At 34.1% G+C, this 26,091-nt stretch overlaps 1 protein-coding gene across 1 annotated transcript in view; it reads right to left on the reverse strand.

The window, feature by feature from the left end:
• The window catches only part of LOC145246651 (centrosomal protein of 72 kDa-like), a 78,078-nt gene extending 53,120 nt beyond the window's left edge, over positions 1–24,958 (reverse strand). The window contains exons 1-5 of the mRNA XM_080108355.1: positions 24,332–24,958; positions 19,075–19,202; positions 11,177–11,214; positions 4,403–4,557; positions 1,290–1,442 (exon numbers count right to left, since the gene is read on the reverse strand). Coding sequence (XP_079964481.1) covers positions 1,290–1,442; positions 4,403–4,557; positions 11,177–11,214; positions 19,075–19,202; positions 24,332–24,398 — 541 coding nt within the window. The 5' untranslated portion in view covers positions 24,399–24,958. The remainder of the gene's footprint in view (positions 1–1,289; positions 1,443–4,402; positions 4,558–11,176; positions 11,215–19,074; positions 19,203–24,331) is intronic.
• Positions 24,959–26,091: the final 1,133 nt, after the last annotated feature.

Here is a 26,091-nt window from a genome sequence, read left to right on the forward strand (position 1 = left end):
AACTGCATTAACAAATTTTTGTATGGTTAAGTGGAAAACAATACACAAATGTAATACTATAGAATACTATAGAAATTTTTGTATGGTTAAGTGGAAAACAATACACAAATGTAATACTATAGAATAGATTTATTCTGATAGGTACAATAATAGATTCCATGTCGGGTAGCAACAACTGGTAACGGAGTTAAAAACCGCTAATTGATTCACCTTTCTAACTGACAACTACCCATTTTGCTCTCCTTAAATATACGTGATCCATAGTCACGTGCTTGTTTGAGCCACGTCACAATACAAACGTACCAATTATATTTTAAATTTCAAAAAAGAATTTGTGCAATTTTTAATGGTTACCTGAACGATGAATTAAATGTTGCCTCTTCTGAATTCTTGATATGAGGATTGATTTTTCGTATTGTCTAAACTACTGCTCTCATCTTGAGTGCTATTTTCACAACATCCGACCTTCTGCAGGTATATAATGTCAAACTCGGGAATCCTTCTATCAAATTCTGGAATCTTTCTAGTGAATTCGGACATCTGCACAGAATTACAAATGGAAGCCTTTATTTAATCCATAGGGGTAGCATGCTCTTGTTTCATCAACCATGACTGGGTAGAAGTCCTAAGTAATTTGCAATTGTATTTTGAATGTTGTTATATCCCGTTTTGACGGTATATAATAACATGACAAAATGCGCCGAGTGGAATGCGTAACAAAAAGGTTTATTCGTACTTCGAAATAATACACAATACAAAATGGCTGCTCGCCTTGAAGTTGATATACATGTAAATGAAGGTAAAGGAAAAGGGTAACTTAACGTGTGTGAGCGGAACGCTCGTCTTGGGAGCTTGGTTAATCCTGACTACACTTGGAGAGTGTAAGACGCGAGACGGTCGGACTAATGCATGCCACTTGACTGCCTCCTTTTATACACCGTTTCGTATCCGGTGCTATCCGTAATTATGTCCCTTATAACAAATGTCGACCACACCGAGACTTATATCTTCAACCTCCAGAAGAGTGTAACTTCACAACTGAAATTTACCAAGTACTTTATACCTTTATATGACAGAAAGATTCTTGAGTTCGACAGAATACACCTGAAGAAGGTCAAAGGTTACATCAACTGAAACGTTATGAAAATCACACTTAAGATGAGAAAAGTAGTCCGAAGAATCCAAACAATACGAATTGCCTCGTGGAATTCTTACTATATAACAAAAAATTGAAAAAAAAATTTTTTACATTTTAACAAAAGAAAGAAAAGCAATGTGATTCGATTTACTTCTTCCACCAACGAAATCTTTCACATATTTCACCCGGGGATTTCCTTTGGGTGGAAGGTCCACTTCTTCAGTTTTGGAAACATCGAATTCTGTTGTATCCGAGAAATGCATCAATGCTGCTTGCCTCTCTCTGTCCCGTACACATCGATCATCTGCACATAATAAACAAGACAAAAAGTTACATTCATATACATTATATATTCAGTTAGTATTTTGTTTAATTTTCGATTTTTTAGCTATTATCGAAGGTCCACATATATTTTCTTTTATATTCTATCTCAACAGACTTGAAATTACTCTTTTTTTTAAGCAAATAAATGTTTTAAAATAAATTAAAACACAAAAAACTTACCCTTTAAGGGCGTAGCCAGGATGGACCAAGGGGAGAGTCCAAATTTTCGTAGCAAAAGTTTTACAAAATATGTTTCATTTGTTTCATCTTGTTCATTTTTTATTATCATTAGGGCAACCTAAAAATTGTAATTAATGCTCATTGAATGTTTTTATAGTGTGAAATTTAAATATTAGGCTGGTGCAAAAATAATGCTTTGACATGAAGTTGAATGTCAAAAAACGGTATTATTTTTGCACCAACCTAATATTTTGATTGATTTATTAATTTTCTATATAATTATTTTGTCAAATTACTCAGCCTGATTAATAAATGCAATTTTTGGGTTGCCCTAATTATAACTTTTCATGTTTCATACTTTTTTTTGTTAAGCCTTGGTTCCATTTTGACATATTCTGGTTGTAATTAAATACTTATAAATATACAAAGCAAAATGAAAAATAAACGAAACCAAACAATACAGAAAGTTTTGTTTTGTTTTTGTACAAGAAAAATGGAATTAAATTAGTAAATATTTTTGAATGAAACAAAACGGAACAGAATGAAACGAATCCAACACTGCAAAATTCCCCTATAGGAAGGTAAAGTTTAAGGCGTCATTGTGAAATGACAGGCAATATCGATTTGCAAGCAGTAAATAATTCCCCATTAGTAAATTATTTATAAGGCAAATGCATACCTGCCTATCTCTGACTGCGTGACTGGCGCTTTAAATTAGGGAAAAAAGTTTTGATCAACTTCTCGGAGGGTGAGTCCAAAAAGCATGGAAAGTATGGCTGGCTACTAGTATTATTCGGTTCTATCCTTAAAGGAAAGGGAGGTAATAATTTTGACCAGTGATGCTCAAAAAAATATTGAAATACTTAAAAAGATAGAAAACTATGCCATTAGAGCCATGAAGAACGCAGCTCAAAGTGATTGAAGATGGGCATCAGAAGCTTAAGTCAGTGATGGGTCTGAAAGAAATCCTTAAAAAAAAAGAGCCAGCAAAGGGAGATAAATGCTAGGGACTATTTTATGCTAATAATAAGATAATTTGTTATGAGCACTGTAACATATCCTCTAACTCTGTCATTTAAATGACCAAGCCATGATATGTATGCATATTAACAGCTCCTGTGATGAGTTAATGTCATATCAGTATTTAAGCCATGGAATGAGCGTGACGTTACGGAGTGAAATGTGTATATATGCATCAAGATCGAAGGAAAAAACAGAGAAGAAAAAGGAAGAGACATGTGACCGATTTTTTTGCACATCGATATTTCCCCTAAGTGAGGGCAAAACACAGATATGGCAGGTGAATTTTAACTGACTACTACAGAGAAGAAGAAAAAGACGTGTAATGATTTGAAAGGTAGGCTTAACAAGCAAGTGAGTTTCCTCCTTGTATCCCTTCGAAAGCAAGCCAACTGACCTGTAGGTTCTAGAGAAAATTACTGCAACACAACTGGTTGTAGCTAATAACAAAAAAACTGCTATCTGATAGGAAAGAGAAAGAAAGAGAGAACATCTTGTGTCCTGTTGTAAATATGTGTCGGCAACTTGCATATGAAAGAGAACAAAATAAATAACTTTTTCTTTCATCTTAAAATGTTTGTGCCAAAGTTTTATTCTCTTTGCGAATCTTTACATTTATTTGGTCCATTTTAAAAGTAATAACAACGTTACAGCACTACTTACCTCCATTTTTAAATTGAATAATAAATGAAACTGATTGTATAATTCCACTCTAGATTTTCATAGTATATTGGAAATTGAGATATCAGTGTTGCCAATATACATCAGGCAGCAGTTGTAATGTTTGAAAGACATTGCAATCTTTATGACTGACTATAAATATTACTAAAAAATAAAAATGTTGCTGAAATATGGTTAATTATTCTTCTGGTTCTCAAGAAAGGACAATGGGCACTAATGGGTTAGACCTTACATAAATATATTATTCCAAGAGAAATATTATCATTAACAGTAAATTATGCAGACAGATAAAGAAAGCGACCATGAAATATATGACGTTTAACATGGCTGCACTAAATATGACTTGTAACGTGGCCTTACCAAAAATGACGTGTGGGGGATTGAATCTTTAACCTCCAGAAAAGTGTAATGTTACAAATGAATTTTACCAAGTACATTATCCACTATGCCACGGGTCTCGCTTAATCTCATTTGCACTCAGTTCTAATATTACTCTTATGATGAATGTCACTTGAACATACTTGATATATTATTACAGAAATTTTGGTGCTAGATTGGTGATTTTTTACATAATTAAGTGTCAGGCAAAATTAGTTTAATTCCAAAAGTTATGAAAAAATAATCCAGTAGATGGGCTGGATGTATTTTTAACAAAAAAAAATCATTAAGAATTACGTTCTGACATTTTATGTTTAAAAATGTCGAACCCTTAATTTAAATCAAGGGAGACAAGTCAGCTTGTCATACTGAATTGGTCACAGAACTCTTTCATATTAAAACATACAATAAAACTCGATGATTCAATAAATTCTATTTTTTACTTGGAAGTATTTTTCTACTGTATTATCTTTCGTAATTCTTGGAATTTATACTAATTTAATTTTAACCTAACATATAAGTACGTAATAATGTTTTCACCTGAAATGCGTTATTTTAAAACATTACCAATCAACAACACAAGAACCCAAAATTTTTAACAAGTTTAAAATAAATTTAAGACACTTTTTGAGGTAAATAAATCTTACTAAAGTAAAAAAAAAAAAATCAGAACTTATTTACCAAGTTTTTGTAAATTCGGTAAAAGTTGAATCAAATAAAGCCGATAGTCTGGTTCACTTCGAGTGACTGGGTTCAAACGAAGATCAACGTCTTGGAGATTTTGATTCTGCTGCAGCTTCTTCAGTTCTTCTAAACTGTTGATGTTGTTGTAATATCTGTTATTAGCTGTTAAGGTGTTCGTCAGGAGATAATACTGTAGAAATGGATTCTTTACAGATTTTAACTTGGATTGCTTTAGATGTGTTCAAGCATCTTTATAGAAGGCCTTCTGCCTCATTTTGTCTGTCATACTAGAATTAAAATAAAGGCTTTCCTTGGTTTGCCAAGGTTAAGTTTTAAGTAACATTTTTTTCAACATATCATGCTTAAGTTTGAAATAGTATTTTCATTTATCTGTTAGACTAAAGTCTTAAATAGCATTTTCTTTAGTTTGTCATGTTTATGGATGAAAATAACATTGTCTTTAGTTTGTCAGGCTTAAGTTTAAAACAGCATTTTTTTTTTGGTCTGTCAGGCTTAAGTTTTAAATAACATTTTCTTTAGTCTGTCAGGCTTAAGTTTGAAATTGTATTTGCTTTATTCTATCAGATTTAAATTTAAAATAGTATTTTTTTTCAGGCTTAAGTTTGAAATTGCATTTTCTTTGGTCTTTAATGCTTACGTTTGAAATAACGTTTTTGGTCTATCGTGCTTAAGTTTAAAATAAATTTTCATCAATATATCATGCTTAAATTTAAAATCTCATTTTTGTCAGTCTGTCAGCATAAATTTCAAATACCAATACTGTCATAAGTACATTTGAAACAGCATTTTTATTAGTCTGTCAGTCTTGCATTTGAAATACAATGACTATTGATCTGTTATTTGAAATAGCATTTTGTCTACAAAAACTACCAGGCAAATATACCCGGTGAACCAAGTGCAAGAGAGAGAGAGAGAGAGAGAGAGAGAGAGAGGGATTCAAACAATTGCACTCAAAAGGATGATTAAAATCTTAAAAAGATCTCTCAGTTGGAATATATGAGCTAGCAGGTGAATGTTTGGCATCCATTAGGATGCCCAATTCTCACCATCCCCAGCTTGAATAAACTGATAATAAAATTGAAAAAAAAAAATCATTTGAAAAATCATGAATATTTGCCTGTCATACTTAAATTTGAAATAGAATTTTCATTTAGCTACAATTTAATTTGTATAACAGTCATTTTTGTTGGTCTGCCAAGCTCATGTTTGAAATAGCATTTGTCAGTCTGTCACAAATAAGTTTAAAATAATATTTTTATTGGTTTGTTGTGCTTTAAATATCATTTTTATAAATATGTCATGCATAGATTGGAAATAATATTTTCATCAATCTGTCAGTCTTTAAGATACTAGTAATATCAGTCTGTCATACTTAAATTTGAAATAGTATTTCATTGGTCTGTCATGCTTACATTTGAAACACAAGTATTATCAATCTGTCATACTTAACATAACATTTTGTTGATCTGTCTTAAGGTTGATGGAGGAGACATAAGCACAAAGAAAAGCACAATCTATGTACAAGAGAAAAACTATAATATTAGCAATAATTAAATTTTTATACCAGAAAGTCTCTTACTTTTTTTTTTAACATTCATGAATAAATTCAAGGTAAATACTAACAAATGGTAATCTACTATATTAATAAAATGAAGTTGGTTTTTCCCATCTAAATTCATTCATCATAGGACTATAAACACAGGTGCTACATATAATTCCACTACTGTGTTTCTAGAAATTAAGTCACTTTCATCCGATTTCATAATTTCCTAGATTAATTACAACCTACCTGACTCTCACAAAACAGTCATGCTTACACAAAGTGGGAATAACTTTTACTCACTAAGAAAAATCTACTACCATTCTCCTATAAATTACTGAAACTTCCCCTTCATTGAATACATTCTTCAGCTTAGTCTATCACATTTTAGAATGGTAATATCTACAGCAGATGTGCTTACAGTTATTTCTCATTGGATTAGCAAATCTCTCGACAGAGGCTTCTTTTCTAGGGCGGGTCCAACTCTCTTGCTGATCTACATAAATGACCTTCCAAATCACATCGTTAGGTCATTCATAGACATTTGTGATGACGACACTACCATCTATGGCAGCACATCAAAGGCTGTAAACGACCAAGTTCTCTCTGATTCTCTCTCCTCTGATCTCGAGCATGTGATAAAGTGGCTGGTTACTTTTAATGCATCTAAAACCAAGTTTCTATCTTTACATCAACGTTCTGATCCCCATCTGATATCAACTGAAATGAATGTCTCTCGTCTTGGGGAAGCTCCATGTTTTGACAAGTTTCTGGGCTTGACCTTTACTCCTTATCTAAAATGGAATACATGCATCAAATCTGTTGCCAAGGTTGCTGGGAAAATGATGGGATCCTTCTATTGATCCAGTAGATATATACCTGCAAATACAATTCTCTACCTATATAAGAGAATAAGAGCAAGGATGGAGTATTGCGGTCACATCTGGACAGGAGCTGCTAGGAAGACCTTATCCTGCCTTGACAGAGTTTAAAATAGACTTCATAGCCTAGTGGGGGATGCCCTTTTCTCTTCCCTGCAACCTCTTTCTCACAGAAGAGACGTTCCGAGCCTGTCCTTGTTTTATCGTTATTTTCATGGCAAGTGCTTGTCTGAGCTTCAATCTATGGTCCCCCCTCGCCAAACATTCACAAGAAACACTTGTTTCAATGAAAACACTATCAATAATTTCCCCACTCTTTATCTATGCCCAAACCTAAAAGTAGATTCTATGAACAAAGCTTCTTTCTTAGAAGTGCACACCTGTGGAACTCTCTTCCGGTTACCTACTTTCCAGCTGACTACAATATGGCCATCTTCAAGTCCAATGTGAACAAGTTCTTGATGAGCCGTTCTCCTTAAGTAATCCAATTTACCAAATTTACACTTCTAACAGTTACTATGATATTGTCCTTTTGACCATTGTACACTCTTTAACCCTTATCCTCGAGTTGGCCTCTGGGCCTTGATAAGTGGTGATTCTCTTTTTAAAAAAAACAACTAAAATCTTACAGAAAACCCTTGAATGCAGAAATTAATCCACATGAGCTACAAACACTAGCCAATCATGTGGAAACTGCAAGAGAAGTAAAACAAAAATACAGGAGGAACATCACATGGAACCAAGAAAATTTAAACTACAAAAATTATAAGCTAACTAACCCCCTTCCCACAAAAAAATTGTAGTGTTGGCATCAACTGACATTGCATCAAATGGGTGGGAAGGGTCAAGGAGGACGGAAAGGTCAAGGAGAGAAAGTATTAACCAGACCTCCACTGGATGAGTGCCAACCAAATTCCAGTGAAGACCAATGATCATTGTCAGTGAGAACTTGTGGCATGTATAGTTGTGAGTAGCAATTCGTTTCTGTTTGCCTGACTGTCGCTATTGTAAAAGAATCTGTGAGCAAGATGAAGGAAGCTGGTATGTGAGTCATGGAATCCTTTCTGCCTTTGCCTCCCTAGCCAAACTGTACTGTACTAAAGCAGCACTCACTCTTGGCAGGTTGAACCAGTTTCCTCCAAAGGGAGTATGAAATTTACATGAGGTCCCCAGGCACACATAGGCACATAGAGAATATATTCTTGGGATCCTCTTCAATGCAGCATGCTGGTGAAATTTGAAGAAAACAAATTTTGTTAATTGGGTTTTATAGGAGGTTTTAAATTTGCACTGGCTTATTACTTTCACATAGATGTGCTATTTTTGAAGGTTTGAAATGATTTTCATTGGTTGAAAATACTTTAAGTTAACATGTTCCTGTAAAAACCTAATTGCTTTTGAAAATGATGAAAAAAGCAAATTCCAGCGAAACAGAAAAAGAGAGTAGCGATTAGAGCCATTTGCTTTTTAGCATTCGTAAAAATCATTTTGTGATTTGACTGCCACAGATTTCTTATTATTAAGGCATGCAAAAGAAAGCTTGTCGTCATCTACACAAATCAATTATTTTACATTTGTGCGTCGAGTTGAAATTTATATACCTTCTTGCTCAAATGATGTATAGAGAGTTGATTTAAAGTATAGATTTTCAATTAAGTTCAAATTTACGACAGTTTAATTGACGGTGTCGGACATTTTATTTTCGCAAAATGGCATAAGGTTACATAAAATTGTTCTGTAAACATAAGTCAAAATTCTTCTTTACTCTTTCACTCCAGAAGTCTATTAATTGCAGACATTTTATTATACCTACATCAGTTTTAAAAATGAATCCAATTAATTTCTAGCAGTAATTTTTTTATAGTTATTTTTAAATTTTTTTATATAGTTATTTTTACATTTTTTTATATACTTATTTTTAAATTTTTTTATATAGTTATTTTCATGTAGAATGTGTACCCAATAAAAATGTGTTCATTAATAGTAGAAAAGTACATTTATGCTTTTTTTATACTAACAAATCACGAATTATCAAACTAGTGCTATCAGATCAGGCTATCCGAAGATATCGGTTTCCGGATCAAAACACTTTTGATCTGCAACAGCTTTGGCACAATGATCAAAAGAAAAACAATGCAACTAGGAAGATGTTTCATCTTTTATTTTCCAAACATCGTCTCATTCACCACCAATATTTGGCAGATTCGTTACGCTAACTTCCCTTATTTTGTACTTTAGTCCTCACATTCCATGAGTAATGTTTCTGACAAAGAGGGAGAAATTGCTGCTTTCTAGGTCAGAATCTATTCCATCTAACACTTACTATTGACAAGTTTTTGACCTTGAAGTAGTATTTTTTAGTTCCTTACATCAAGTGGCTTCATACCTTGTCTGGAGCAATTTCCATGAAAAAAATTAAAAAATATCTAACATTTTAAATGCAAGCATAATAGAGTATCCCAACCTGAACAATTCAAATGATCCAATCTGATGATATCAAATAAGGCTGTCTGAAGATATCGGCTTCTTGACTTAAATGTACCAAACATCAATGTTATTGTTCTTTTTGTCCGTTCCCTTTGCAAAATTCAATCATGCTCTGCAAAGCCAAAAACAAAAACAACAATTTTCCTCTATAAAACAACCAAACCAAATACTACAAATATTTGAAGATATAAATAACTCAAAGCATGAAAACTTTTACCAAAATGACTGGATCCGGCATAAAATAATCCCCAAAAGATTCGTATCAACAATTTCCCCCATTCTCCATCTGTGCCTAAATCTAAACACAAATTCCATGAATAAAGCTGCTTTTCTAAAACTGCCCACCTGTAGAACTGGTCTGCTTTCCAGCTGACTACAATATGTTCGTCTTCAAGTCCAATGTAAACAAGTTCTTGCTGAGATGGTCCCTTAAATAATCAAATTATACCCAATTTACACCACTAACAATTAGTACATTTTTTTCCGGTGATCACAAAACACTAAATAACACTTATCCTCGAGTGACCTTTGGGCATTGATAATTGGTAATTCCCTCATAAAAAAAAAAAATGCCCTCAAACAAAACAACCAAACATCACTTACCAGGGCAAAAAGCCACATGAGGATAAGGGTTAATGGGGATAATGAACACCACCATGAATGGATTGAAAAGGATAAAAGGAAGGGACAAAATTTGGCTTCTTAAGAGAACCAACCGCTCAACAAGTATTTTTTTCTTTATTGGGCTTGAAGACAACTATGTTGTAGTCATCAGGGAAGAAGTCCTATGGTATTGTATTTCACAGATAGGAAGTTAATGGAAAGAAGCCCTACTCATGAAAATTTCACTTGGCTTTAAGTACACAGAGGAAAAATGCAAAGTCATTTGCAATGGGTGTAGCCAGACAAATAAAAGTTAAAGTTTTACAGGGGTGACTAGAGAGTATAGCTCAGTCAAACATCTACTATTAAAATAACAATAGAGTAGATAATGATTAGCAGTGTATCTTCTGTGGGAGAAAGAGTCTGTAGAGAAGAGAATAGATTATCCCCAACTAGGTTGTAGTAGTAGTAGTAGTAGTAGTAGTAGTAGTAGTAAGTAGTAATACTCTTTTAATGTTTATAAATCTAACATTAATGTGAGGTTTGTTTTATTACAATACACATTGCCACGAAAAAGTAGTAAAAAAACAAAAATATAACAAACAATGTTATCAAAGGCAAGATAAGTTACTTTTCTACTTAGCTGGAAAAGCGTTTGGTGGCTTTACTCAGATTAAAAACATTCAAAAAACAAATATTGTCTGGCATTAGGTGAGAACAAGAAAAATAGCCACGAATTTACACCTTAATATTTGAAATTCGATAATGACTTAAAAATACAAATAAAACAAAATACTGTTAGAAACCAACCCAATAAATATTACCATGGGTGGGTTTCTAACAATATTTTTTGTTTTATTTTTATTTTTATGGCATTACCAAGATTTTAAATATTTAGGTGTCAATTTGTGGCCATTTTTCTTGCTCTAACCTAATAGTTGACACTATTTGTTTTTCATAGCAAATAAACATTTTAATGTGAGTAAAACCACTAACAGCTTTTCCAGCTAGGTAGAAGAATAACTTATCTTGCATTTGGTAACATTTATTTCATATATATTTGTTTTTTGAGCAGATTATTTCAAAGACGAGTTCATTAAAAATTAACAAATAAGATATAATAACCAATCCCCAACACGGGTAATGCTGGGTAACTCTGCTAGTTTGTATCAGATACAAACAACAACAAAATGTCCTTCTTTTTGAGCATGTCAAGGTGAGAAATTTAAAAAAGGATACAAATTTAGCTTTTCCAGCATCTTCAAATGTTCCAGACCCTAAAAAAGATAATTGTAGAATATATATATATATATATATATATATATATATATATATATATATATATATAAGGTAAGGAATTCATTTTTATAACATGAATAGGCTAGCCAAATTAATTAAAAATAGGAAACTAGATCTAATATCTGTAACATTTTTTCTTCTTAAGATTAAGGGAGGTGGTGTTTGATCAACACTGCTGGGGAGCCATGATTTAATATATTGTTTTGTTTTTAAATCCCCGAAACAGTGTTTCATGGTAAATAACTGATGATCCCTTAAATTAACATTAGTACTATAGTGAATTGGAGAGAGCAAGTTGATGCAGTGATTGCAGGTGATTAAATGGCTTACTGACTAAATAGTTTTCTAACGAATGATAAAAATCTAAAAATCAAATAAGTTTTTTTGTATAGTTTTAAAGGTTAAAAAACTTCCAAGACTATATATATATATATATATATATATATATATATATTAAAAAAAATTTTCTTTGTAAACAGACAATAAACAGATGATGATCATCATCATCTGTTTATTGTCCATTTTACATGTTGGCATGTGTTGACGGTTTTTAGAAATTGACTTTCAAACTAAGCTATCTCTGACCAGATGTTTATCTCTTAAGTCTAATTTTATCATTTTCTCTCATGTTCTACTTACTCTGTGGATCTGCTAAGTCAACTGTTCTACATCAAGTGACTTAAGAACACTCATCCATTTTTGCAATGTGGCCATACCACCAAAGTTTCCTGATCTGCATATATCTCGCTATACTGTTCAAATTTAATCTTCCTTTGGGATCATCAAATTCAAACCTGTCATTAAGGCTCACATTACACATTCATTATATCATTCGCATATCATTTCTCTCCATGCAACGCATGTCCTCAACCCTTGCTGACGAGGTTTCACTTCCATATATAATCACACTGCGTATTCATTCCCTTGGTCGACAGTGCTAACGCCCTGCTGATTAGTAGCTTCCTGAATTTACTCCATCCTTTTTTAATACTTGCAATCACACTGGCACCTGTTCCATCCTGTGCTCCAATGGTATCACCAAGGTAACAAAACTTTTAAACAATCTCATCCAAATATACTTTATCTACATCAGTTCTCATCCATCTTGATTATCTTACACTTGTTGCACACAAACTGGTTATCATGTTAGATAATAGCAGGATTAAAAGAGTTAATTAGCTATTCTTGATCTATCTATCTATCTATCTATCTAGTGATAAGTTGGCAACAGCAGTGATCTTGCTAAAATAGTTTATATTAAGAATTATTTATTGTTTAGAGAAGTAAATTTGTCACTGAAATGTTCACAAAAATTAGTTTAAATAAAATATAACCAAAATATAACTAGATCGACCTTGATCAGTTGGGTACGGACGAAGAGGTCACACGTTAGTGAGACATGTCGTTGAATCGCATACCTCATGAATGAAACGTGTCCTTTTCGAGATCATGTAGCGGAACTGACAGGTCAAAAAGATTAGAGCTGAGAGTTGGGATTTTGTCACTAACGTGTGTAGACGTGCTCCAGAAGCCAGGAAGGGAGGCTAGACGAAATAAGCATGTAGACACATAGCAGACTCTGTGAAACACTGAGACATCTGAAATAAATTTATATTAATAAAATATAAAGTTGTTGTCCTGTGTTTCACAAAAAAGAAAAGTCAGGTATGTCTCAATCATCATTGTGTCAGTATGGTGGACAATCATCACAGCGCCCAGCAGCAGGAAGATAAAGGACCTCCAGACAGAAAAGTATGAAGCATCTTCTTCTTCCATATATACCCCATGCTATGTAATAATCATTTTTCAACCTAACAGTAACTCCACTGCATTTTTTGTGTACCCGATGCTTACAGGTGTAACATTGTACACCTTTTCTTTAACTGTGTCATTACATTTTAATAGACCTAACACGTTGTAGACTCCATCACAAGGAAACAGAATCACTTTTTTTTAACAAAAGCTTTTATATTTGGTATTTTCCAACAAAGCATTTTTTTTTAAATATTTAAACAGTTAATTCCTCCATATCTGGCCGTCTGTGATGTTTGTCTCAGCTCTGACGCCACCCGTGCATCTCAAACATGTCTCGAATTCCACTTCTCTGAACGTTTGAGTCCTGAACACATCCTTTTCTGCTCTCTTGTTCCTCGAACACGTCCTTTACTGCTCTCTCATGTCTTGAACATATCTTGAATACGTACTTCTTTGAACATGTGTCCTTTTTACTTCTGCTGTGACGTCACATTGCTCAGCCGGCTTGGTCATTTGCATATGGCTGCTGCTGCTAACCCAGTGTCAGTGACTTTGTTACACAGGTATCACAAAATATTAAATTGCACATAAATCTATGGGAACCAAATTCAATATGAAAACGAACACACGAACACAAACTGGTAACATTAAGAAAACTACAATTATCCCTCTTTAATTCTGGCAATGTCATTCTTTGCCACAAGGGGGCGATACACATCACTTCCGTGTCCGGTTTGTATTTCCCTTGCTCTTTTTTGCTGGGATCTCACAACATGCAGACGTGCCGAATCCAGTCCGATTTTGCACCCACGCAAATGACATTTGAACTCTCACAAAAGACTCTTGAGGCAAAAATGCAAGTAATATTTTCTTATACCTTTTCAGTAAAGAACTGTTTCACATTACACCTGCATCCATTCTGTTAATAAATGTAAATTGGTTATAAATATAATTTCGGCGACTTTGTGTACTCATTTCTTGGCCAAGGGGACCATGCAACTACCTTTATTCCCCTACTTAACCATAGTGGGCACCGATCGCCTGCCATGAGGATGGCTAACAATGCACCATCCTCTATTAATCCCTTTCCACAAACTGAGCAAGGGAAACCTTTCTCTTTCTGGGAGCTTTCCAACACTATAACGACTGATTATCACTTTTGTTTTGCACCACATTTACGTTCCCTTATGAAGATTAACATCAAAATATAATGATACTAAACCTTATGTCTAGAATCCTTATTCTAAGAAAACAGGATGGGAATTCTAAAGTCGACCAGTTTGAGGGAAGAAGTTAGCACAGTAGAAGGCTTTCCAGCATCTAGGGATCTAAACAGTAAAGGGGTGAGATTTTGCTGCTTGATAAGTTAGTCGAGGTTATGTATATCGAGGGGGCAAAAATGCTATGATTTAATCAGATCACATTCCATTGAATCTAATCTTCCTCTCTGAGATCTTCAGTACTAGATCCTATACATCCATCATATCACTTACATATCAGTTCTCTCCATGCAACGCATGTCCTCAACCCTCACTGACGAGGTTTCACTTCCATACATTATCACACTGCATATTTATTCCCTTGGCCAACAGTGCTAATGCTCTGCTGATTAGTAATGACAGAAGCTTCCTGAATTTACTCCACCCTTTGTTAATACTTGCAATCACCTGGCACCTGCTCCAACCTGTGCTCGAAACATATCACCGTGTTGGGTCTATTAAACAAAACTTTTGAACAATCTCAACAGCCTCACCATCCGAATATACTTTATCTTCATCAGTTCTCATCCATCTTAATTATCTTACATTTTTTGCACACAAACTGGTTATCATTCTTGACTTAACAGTAATTCCACAAAAAAAAAAAAAACTAACTCTTTTTCTTTTCCGACAAATAATAAACAGATCATTAACATCATTGATTTATTTTCAATTTATCTGTCGGCATGTGTCAGATGGCTTTTAGAAATTAACTTCCAAATTAACCTATTTCTGGCCAGATAGTTTATTTATCCCTCTTTCTCTCACGTTCATTCTTATCACTTCATTCCGTGTTCTTTTTGTTTTTAGTCTTCCTCTGTGAACTGACCCTGCTATCTCAACTGTTTTAAATCTAGAAACCCAAACATTCACACCCATTCTTTCAACGTGACCATATCACTGAAGTCTCCCTTTCTGCATGCATCTCCCAATATTGGCCAGATTTAATCTTCATATAAGATCATTCGTATATAATTCTTATATCATTTGTCTCCATGCAACACATGTCTTCAATCCTCAGTGGCCAGGTTTTACTTTCATACATTATACACATGCCTGATAGACTCTTTCTTTAGTTGACAGTGGTAATGCTTTGCTGGTTAGTAATGACAGATGTTCTTTGGACTTACTCCATCCATTCCTAATTCTTGCAATCACATTAGCACCTGCTCCTCTTCTCTGTACTCCAAAGGTATCACCAAGGTAACAAAATTCTAAACAACCTCACTAAATTTTGCATACACTTTATTCATATCTGAGTTCTCATCCTTCTTCATTTTTTTTTTTTACACTTTGTTGTATTTTTAGCGTATGGTAGCAAGAATTGGAAAACACGGGTGAAACATATTTTAAATTATTTATTTACAACGCTAAGTAGAAGATGTTACCGGGGTATTCTCATATGACATGCTCGTTCATACATTTTTTTTCTCGCTGCGTCGAACATATGTGGCGTCCAGTAAAGCTGCAAGTGCTCTCTCCAGGTGTCCGAGAATCCACTACCCTTTATCAACATTCGCTCGATCACTATATGACAGGGCATTACACGAATGTACCAGTTATTTTTTTTTAATTATTTATTATTTTTTATTGCATTTTTTGTAGATTTGAGTTGGAACGTATCATTAGAAAAACAAATATGATCTTTTGAAATCATCACATCTACTTGCAGACAAACTGACTTGAAGGCAGTATATCTATAGGCATATTTATACTACTAAATGAGATTAATGCGAACAGAATTCTGAAAGAAAGATAAATCAATATCTAATATACAAAATTATACTGTCGGATCTTCAAAGTTGAACTGAAATAGCATTTAAGTTGACAAATCAAAATTTGTTTCTAACTAGCCAATTTTCATTTGTTATTATTGTATCATGTTATTGTCAATATAATATGTATTATGCTACAAATAATTTTAAAAATTACTTAGTCCTGCCTGGATTATTAAAAATATAAAAATAAATTTTTAAATAATCACCTAAAAATAAAAATCAGCTTATTATCATTATTATTATTATTATTATTATTATTATTATTATTATTATTATAATAATAATAATAGCTTTCAAATTTTCCTTTAACAAATATAGCAATTTATTTTTTTTCTTTAGCACAATCCTGTAAATGTGGACAATTTTTCTATGAAAAGAAATCGGTAATATCTAAAACTTTTTGGAATTCTGTACATGATTAAAGGTCTGCATTTTTCTCCAATATTTAGTTTTTGTTTTCGTCTCTAAGTTACGGGTCATTAATGTGATATCACGACTTTCAGAACATGCCGTGTGATTGGATTAACACTTTTTATTTCTCTGGATTTCTATATAAGCACTAAGTTAATCTAAAACCTGCTGAAAACTCAATCTGACGAGTGTTGTTAATACAAAACTCAAATCATCAGGTGGTCTCAATAGGACCATATTACAATATACAGCATAACCATGTTGACACACTAGTTCTGATTAGATCACTAAAGTTAAGCAATGTTAAGCCTGATCAGTACTGAATGGGTGACTATTTAGGAGTACCAAGCACTGAATCTCAACACCTTCCTACAAAAACTGCAAAAACCTAATATCGTCATCTTCACCGAGCAGGATATACATGCGATTGTGGACTGCTTGTGAATTTAATATTCCCTTGATGTTTCTTCCTTAGGGGTAAGCTGGTTCAATTTGCATAAGGTGAAAGTCATTTTTTTTCCAATAGGACCAGCAATGATAAAGAATCATTTATAACAAACGTATTAGACTTAAATTCTTTATCAAACCTGTATAGTTTTAATGTGTGGAAACTGTAAGATTTCACTTAATTTTATTTTGATTATAGTTGTCTTTACATCTTCACAACACCAAAAAAATAATAATTGGAAGAAAAAAAAATGTTATATTTATCAAACGTTAAAACTACATAGATTCAGTAAATAATTTAAGTCTAATGAGTTTACTCTAAATTATTTATTGTCTTTTTCTTGTTTATGAGTTCTCGACTGTTAACTATTCTGGACCTTTATCAGCTAGCAATTGTAGACTTTCATAATATTTAGCACTTTTGGATTTAATGCATAACTGTAGTTTCTGAACGTATATACCGTTCATTGGATAAAACAGGGGAGGGTAGAGCGGTGGCCCTCGATATATCTAAGGCTTTTGACAGGGTATGGCACGATGGTCTTCTAAGGAAAATTAGATCATATGGAATCACTGGAAGAATTCATAACGTAATTAAATCCTTCTTAAGTAATAGAAAAATCAAAGTTGTCCTCGACGGACGTACATCCAAACAATATAACATAAATGCGGGAGTGCCTCAGGGGTCTATCCTTGGACCTCTATTGTTCCTGATATTCATAAACGACCTCCCTGATAATATTGTTTCGGAGATGGGTATATTTGCCGATGACACCACTCTCTATAACAGATATGAGGGGAAAACAAATGAACACATATCCAAGAAAATGGCAGAAACACTAGAGGATGACCTCCAATCCGTAGTGGAATGGGGACAAAAATGGTTGGTCTCATTCAATGCTGCTAAGACTAAGCTTGTTTCCTTCAATAACTACAAGAAACCTTCTCTACTACCAATAGCAATGGCCAAGAACACATTGCCTGAAAGTACTTCTTTTAAACTCCTCGGCCTAACGTTTACAGGGAATATGAACTGGAATAGATACATTGAGAGCATTGCCAAGGCTGCTGCAAGGAAGGTTGGCTCCCTCTACCGTGCTAGAAAACTACTTACGCCTGCCAGTATCCTATACCTCTATAAGGCAACCATTCGCCCTGTATGGAGTACTGTTGTCACATCTGGGCTGGTGCATCTGCTGCTTGTCTCTCGCTCCTGGACAGGGTTCAAAAAAGAGTCGCCAACCTGATAGGTCCTGAACTGTCATCTAGGCTTCAACCTCTGTCCCATCGACGAGATGTTGCATCCCTCTGCCTGTTCTACAAATACTTTAATGGTGAATGCTCTGACGAACTGCAAACACTTGTGCCTCCCCGACGTAACTACCCCCGACAAACCCGACAAGCTACTAAGTCTCATCCCTTTACAGTGGAGATCCCTAGGTGCAAGAAAGCCTTTTACTCCAATAGTTTCTTCCCCAGAACTGCGGGTCTTTGGAACTCCCTTCCGGGATTCTGCTTTCCCAACTGCAATGATATGCAGAAGTTCAAGTGTAATGTTAACAAACATCTTTCTACTCTTCTCCCTTCATAATGACCCCGCTAATTAATTCCCTAATAGTAGCCCCCTGCTTCAAAGTGGCACTGTGCCTTGTTTGGGGTGAAAATTGAATAATAAAAAAAAATAAATAAATAAATATATCACAAATAAGTACATTTTTTTTACATTTTGTAGTATCTCTATATAAACTTATGTAAGTGTATATACGTTATATATATTTCTATGTATACAGGGTTCATATAGATTTTCAATATCCATTTCAAAGCTTTTCAAACCCTTTCCAAGGCCATCTCCAGACAAAATTCAAGTTTTAAAAACAGAATTTAATATATATATAATATGTAATAAATAAAAAAAACTAATAATATATGTATTTTTTATTGTGATGCCATCACTAACTGGGGTGCCTACCAGAGCTTAAAAGAGGCCCATCTACCCTCATGTCCAATCTTTCAGATTTGTGTTTAATCCATAGTCTTAGACATCAATTATGAAAATTTTGATTGGTATGTGTTTACAGAAATTTGATTGGTATAACAATCAAATTTCCATAAATATATACTTAGAGAAATTTGATTGCTATGTACCTATGAAAATTTCATTGCTATATAAGAAAATATATATACTTACGGAAAGTGAAGATAAAAAGTTCCTTGAAAGATCCAATTGTTTTAAGCGACTAAATCGGGAGAGTGATCGACCCAGTGAAGTAACCTTTTCTTGGTAAGAACCAGGTAGAGCAAGAGATTTGACATCTTCTACAAAGAAACAGAAATAGAATGATTAAAATAAAAACTATGTTTTTTTATTTGTTTATCATTTGTGCATTAGGATTTACAATATGATGTAGAACCCTATGGAACTTCAATAGTTATTTTCTTTATTTTACAGAGTGGAACGATAAAGTTGTCGCCCTAAACAAAACAACACAGCTCTTTATTTTAAAACTTTTATTGAAAAAATCAATTCAGGTAACTTGATTATGTAGTAGAGCTAACATCTATTCAATGTAGTTGCCTTCAGCCTACAAAAACCACCTTAATACGGGTCTGTATCAGATGGCAGCAATCAAGCTGGTTTTGCTGTTGTGGGAGGTCATGTTGATGATGTTCTCGACATATGACCAAACAAAGTAGTCCAGTGGGTTCAGATTGGAGGAGGAGGGGGGGGAGCCAGTGAGAGATGGGTACAAAGTCGTAGCACTCCTGAAACCAAGCCTGGGCACATAGCTGTTATTTGTGGCAATCCAGCGATGCATTTTAAGGGTGCTGGTAATGATCCTGTTGTAATAATTTGAATCAGAAGAGAGCATGAGTTGTACAGTGGTGCATCTCCGATCTTACTCGTTGAACATTGTGTCACTTTCAGACATGATAGGAGACTTCTATCACTCTTGGGATTTGTACACAATTGGCCAGCTAGTAGATGGTCTGCAACAAAAAATAAAACCGGGTTTCATCAAACGGAATGGAATCATGTCGTCTTTTCTAGGGCGACAATTTTATTGTTCCACCCTGTAATAACATTTTTTAAAAATCTAAATATTATAAAAGATAATAATTTTAGATTTATTTTCAAGTAAAAATACAAATAAAGTATTAATTTTAGTTTATGTTATGGCTTGCAATGAGCCACAAAGAAAACAGAACAACGAAATAGAGTTTAAACAATGTATTACTGGAACAATAATGTAAAAAGGTTACAACTGAAAAGAGTAGTAAACGTCACCGAGCAGGCGAGGGTTGTTCTGGTGTTTAATCCACACCTGGGATCAAAAGTTCTATGGTTTATATAATGGATAGAACAGTCCATTTGGAGGGTGATTCCCCCACAACAGTTTAATTAATACTAGCAGGACATGTGTCTCAACATTGTCTGGTATTGAGTATAAAAAATGATTTAACTATAAAAAAATATCCATAAAATATTTTAGATGTTAAAGTGGGGGATCAGTGTGCATGGACATTTTTGAGCTTCTACAGAATTTAGACCAAACTAAATTAACTTTTGCCAGACTTAATATAAAGTTTAAATTATAGTTCATTTAGAGTTAATAAAAAAAAAAACAATTTAGTTTCAAATCTGTAGAAATACCAAGAATATTTTCAAATAAAAAAAAAAATTTAGTTATAAAAATCAGTTTGATTTTCTTATGTATTAATAATTTAAGAAGTTGTTAAAACAAATTATTAATTATCTTTCCTAAAAATCCTACTTAAAATATAATGGGAAACTGTTTATTTTGTTAAACACTGGTTATTAGTTTCCAATTAAAAAACAACCAGAAGCCATCACTAAGAAAGGTGGTTTTGAATTTCAGTTATCATTGGCTGGTTCATAAGATTGCAACTATATTTTTCCAATCTAGTTTTAGGCTTTTCACATGTACAGCAAAACTTGCTGTAATTGAAAAAAAAAAACAAAAAAAACAGTTTGTATGTGAAGAATTTTCATATTTGTTAAGAATGATAATTTTTTTGTAAAAAGAGAATCGATGTAGTTGAAGTTTTTTTGTTTTGTAATGGAAGGCATTTTACTAAATGGACAAATAGGAGATGCCATGTCTGTTTAGTGGTATAATAATATTTTAATATTTCACTAATGGGATTGTAGTCAGCCAATTAAAATGGCATCAAAATAAGTTCTGAAACTGGAGAGAGAAGTCCATATTTCATGAGGGAAGTTTTATGTGGTGAAAGATAATAGCATGGAATAAGAAATTTAAACAGTGATGATCGAGATCTACGCATGATCGGGGGCTTTAAAAGACAACAGCCGCCATCTGAGGCCTCTTTTTTTTACTTTTTCTGTCTTTCAGCCTGCTGCCGAAACAGATTCTTGCCCGTTTTTGAGGTAGGTCCTCTCTATATCTATCACAGAAATCTCTTGAAGTCGGAAGTAGGGGTGTATCCGTGTGACCATTAAAGATGAATTTAACTAGATCGCTGATTAATAGAAAGGTTTTACCAATCCAGATCCTCACATAAATAAAAAAATAAAAATGAACATAATGACACTTGACAAAGAACTCGAAATCACTGTATTAATATGAAAAAAAACAAAAAAAAACAACAACATTTATTTATGTGTTAGGAACATTAGTTTAACTCGTTCCAACAAAAGTGTTTTCTACCAAATGAAGTGAAAGTCCCGATGATTGATGGAAGAGTAGTAGTAGATTTTTCTTAGTGAGTGAAAGTAACACCCACTTCCTCTAAGTATGATTGCTTTACGAGTGTCAGGTAGGTCAGAATTAATTTAAGAAATAATTAAATCAAATGAAAGTGACTGTTAATTTACAGAAACATGCATCACTTATTGGCAGGAAAGGTGATACATTAGAATTACTGTATATTTCAGCATATAAGACAACTCTTAAAGTTAAATAATCATCTTTAAAAACCAATATTTCATAAGATACCGGGTGTTGCAATCTCTAGCCTAGGTTAAACAAACATGATTTCGTGATTTAGCAGTCGTCTTATACAACCGATATATTATAAATTTATTAAAATTTGCTCCAATTTTGTACCTTGTTTTATCTGACAGTCGCCTTATATGCCGTGGGGTGGGGAATGGTCAACATAAAATAAACACAATTTAATGTAAAATGGGTAATTGTGGCCCGGTAGACCAACACAAAACTTACCTTAAAAAACTTATTTTCTAGTATTTTCGAGTGTGATGAAAACGAATATTGCATTTAAAATTGGGGCTGGCAACTAATTTTCACAATACTGAAAAGATGCTTTTCCACAAGTTTCATGTAATAAAAAATATATGCACGCTTGCGCATACAACAATGGCCACCACTTATAATATAAAGAATTACATTGCTTAATATCTGGAAAATTACTTCTTTGTGGAAAATTTAAATGCGATATTTTATGTTATAAATAATGGCTATTGTTGTACGCGCAAGCCCGCACATATATTTTTTATTACATGAAACTTACGGCAAAGTATATTTTCAGTATCGTGAAAACTAGCTGCCGGCTCTAATTTTAAATGCGCTATTTGTTTCCAGCACCCCCACCACCCCACCCTGAAAACCTGTAATAGTGGTCATTTTAAAGGATTTTTTGAGGGTGGAAAGATGCTGCCGAAATGTCTGGAGGAATATGCTGGAATGCCGGGATTTTTTATCGTCGCACAAGCACAAGGGTCCGGCATATAAAATCAACAGTAGGTTCTTTGATAAGAGAGGGGTGCGTTCAAAATGAATGTTTCTATTTAGGGCACAATTGAATCATGATACTTGACCTTAGAATTTTAAAACTTTAATTCAAGTCATAGGTAAATTTTAACTTTCTTTCCATAACCTCACCTTTAAAATGACGACTCGGATAAGTTTTCGGATATGCTGAAAATGAATATCACATTTAAATAAGTAAGTAGTTTTATTAAGACCTTTATTATCCAATGTAATCCATTATATTGGTAAATTTTCAGATTAGGTCCACCTCCACAATTTTCTTTTAAATGACGATTTTAGTAGGTTTTCGACTATGCTGAATACGGAAATCGAACTTTCTTGATATCAAGAAAACTACTTGTCTGCACAAAATTTCAATGTGATGTTCGTTTTTAGTATACTCGAAAACCGTTAAAAGTCGTCATTGGAAAGAAAGTAAAAATTTACCGGATGATGGACTATTTCATCGATTTCGATGACAATGAAACTATGTTGTGGAATAGTCGTTGATCATCATTTAACCCTGGGCAACGTCGGGTCTCCTTGCTAGTATATATATATATATATATATATATATATATATATATATATATATATATATATATATATATATATATAGTGACAAAATTCAACCAACAAGTGTCAACTTGCATTTTCGCTGTGCGCCACCCTTGACAACCGTAACAACTCTATCGATTTAACGACACTACAGAAATGGCTTTCTTCTTTTTTTTCTTCTTTTTTTTTTTTTTTTTGAAAATTATGGAAATCCAAAGAATTTAAATTTAAGAAAATAAAATCTAAATAAAAATTTACTCGTTCTAATGAACAATTACATCTAAGAAGCCTTTCTTTCCATTTCTTAACTTTTATTGTTTACAATCAAAAACAAAGTAAACAAGGCCAACGGAACGCGTCTTTCGTACGACAGGGGCGCGTTCGAAAATCCGTGTTTTATTGGAGCAGAAATATCCCATATTTAAGGGAGCACAAAGAAACCGTAATACTTGACTTTTGTTTTAAAACTTTAAGTCGGTCCACAAATCAACAGTGTTGTGTGCGTGTATGCCGTAACAATTGATTTGATCTTTATTGTTTAATTTATGTACGGTACTTCACGAGCTTTCGAAATCTTTTTAAAGTGTCGATTATTAGAAGCAACTAACTTGTGGATTTTATCTGTATCCCCTACTAGGGCTGGATGTGACACAGAGCAAACATTAGTGTGGCATGTGGTTATGTTTAAATGCCGCAAGAGAGCGTTCATGGCCAGTAACGAATTACTTATATCAGTTTCCTGGCCGAAACTGTCGGCATTCTTCGGTAGAAAGCGTAATCCTCTCTTTTCAAGGAAGATAGTAATGCCTGGGATTACAGCCTCGCGGGAACCGAAAAAATACTACACTTTGATCATAGGTCGGATGAAAATGCTCAATCAAAGTGAAAAGACGAAAGTTAAGATTTACGGCTTAATTATTCTCCTAAACAAAACTTAAACCCGAATTTTCGAACGCGACCCTGTCGTATTAAAGGACCAAACAATAACAAATCCAAACGAAACAAACAATGAATGAACATTTTGAATTTACGTAAAAACTTTTCTAATTTACCATATGATTTTCTTTTCTTTTTTTTATATTAATGCTTTGCTTGTGCGTGCGTGATTAAATTTAGTATATTCTTTATACTTACCTAAATTATTGTGTGTCAAGTTAACTCTGTTCCGTATGATTTCTTCGGTGAGCGTATGAAGCGCCATTTCTGTGTATTGGGTTTAAACGGTTGCATACAAAACATGGATTCGGGAGCCGGTGCCAAATATAGCTGAAACGCAATTACAGCTACTCTGAAGTAATAGTACTACAACAGCAACTTACTTGTCTGAAATCAAAACAATACTATTACTATCTTTTAATGCTCAGTTCAGGAGACAGGACAAAATAATAAATGTTCTGTTGTCATGATATCACCCTCCAGAGCATTACCTCCTCTTTTGAAGGAGAATAGTGTTTTCTGTTTCGTTCGTCATGACACAATCTTCCCATGCGTTACCTCCGTCTTTAGGTGAAGGTGAAGGGTAGTGTAGTAGTATATGTTCGTTTGTCATCATACCATCTTGCCACGCATTACCTCCTCCTTTAAGAGAGGAATAGTGTATGTTCGTTCGTCATCACACCATCCTCCTAAGCATTACGTCCTCCTTTAGGGGAGGATTAGTGTAGTCTATGTTCGTTCTTCACGGCGCCATCTGCATCACTTTCTCTTTGGAGAGAGGGATACTGTTTTCGTTCATCATGACACTATCTTCCCAACAATCACTTCCTTCTTTAGGAGAGGCGAGGCGTAGTCTTAAGTGGAGTATATGTTCGTTCGTCATGTCACCATATTCCCAAGCATTATCTCTTACTCCTATTTTGGTGGCGGATAGAATAGTGTATTTTTCTTCGTTATGATTCCATTTTCCCATGCATTATTGCATTACCTCCTCATTTGGGGGAGGGTTAATGTAATAATGTAATATATGCATGACACCGTTTTTCCAAGCATTACCTCCTCATTAAAGAAAGAGGTAGTGTTCATTCGTCGTGACACCATCTTCCCAAGCATTACCTCCTCCTTTAGAAGAAGGATAGTGCAGTATCGTTGACGTTCGCCATCACACCAAATTCCCAAATATTACACCCTCCTCCATTGGGGGAGAATTAATGTAATATATTCTGATTCTCGTTCTCTGACACCATCTTCCCAAACATTATCTCCTCCTTTGGAGAGGCCTAGTATATGCTCGTTCTTCATGACACCATCTCCCCAAGCATTACCTCTTCCTTTGGGGTGGGTTAGTGTATGTGTTCGTTCGTGATGACAATCCTCCCAAGCATTACCCCTTCTTTTGGGAGAAGAAATAGTGTAGTAGTGGCACCATTTTCCCGAGGAGGCTTTTGTAGTATATGTTCGTTTTTCATGACATTATCCTCCCAAGTATTACTTCTTCCTTTGTGGGAGGGGTACTACAATACATTCGTGCGTCACAAAACTATCTTCCCAAGCATTAAACCCCATTCTTTAGAGTGGTGTAGTATAAGTTCGTTTGTTATCTTCCTAAGCATTATCTCCTTCTTTGCGGGAGGAGTGATGTAGTATATGTTCGTTTGTCATGACACCATCTTTCCAAGCATTACATAGTAATACATCTCATTCGTCATGACAACATCTTTCCAAACATTATCTTTTACTTTGAGGATGGCTACAGTGTTATATGTTTGCTCGTTATGATTCCATTTTTCCAAGCATTACCTCCTCTTTTGTGTGAGGGGCAGGAACAGTGTAGTATATGTTTGCAAACCATGATACTGTCATCTGAAGCATTACCTTCTCCTTTGGGGAAGGGGTCATGTAGTGTGCGTTCGTCATGACACTATGTCCAAGCATTATCTCCTTCTTTGGGGGTTGGA

The sequence above is a fragment of the Euprymna scolopes genome, chromosome 24 (assembly GCF_053919585.1).
Source record: "Euprymna scolopes isolate OS-2025 chromosome 24, ASM5391958v1, whole genome shotgun sequence".
Lineage (NCBI taxonomy): Eukaryota > Metazoa > Mollusca > Cephalopoda > Sepiida > Sepiolidae > Euprymna > Euprymna scolopes.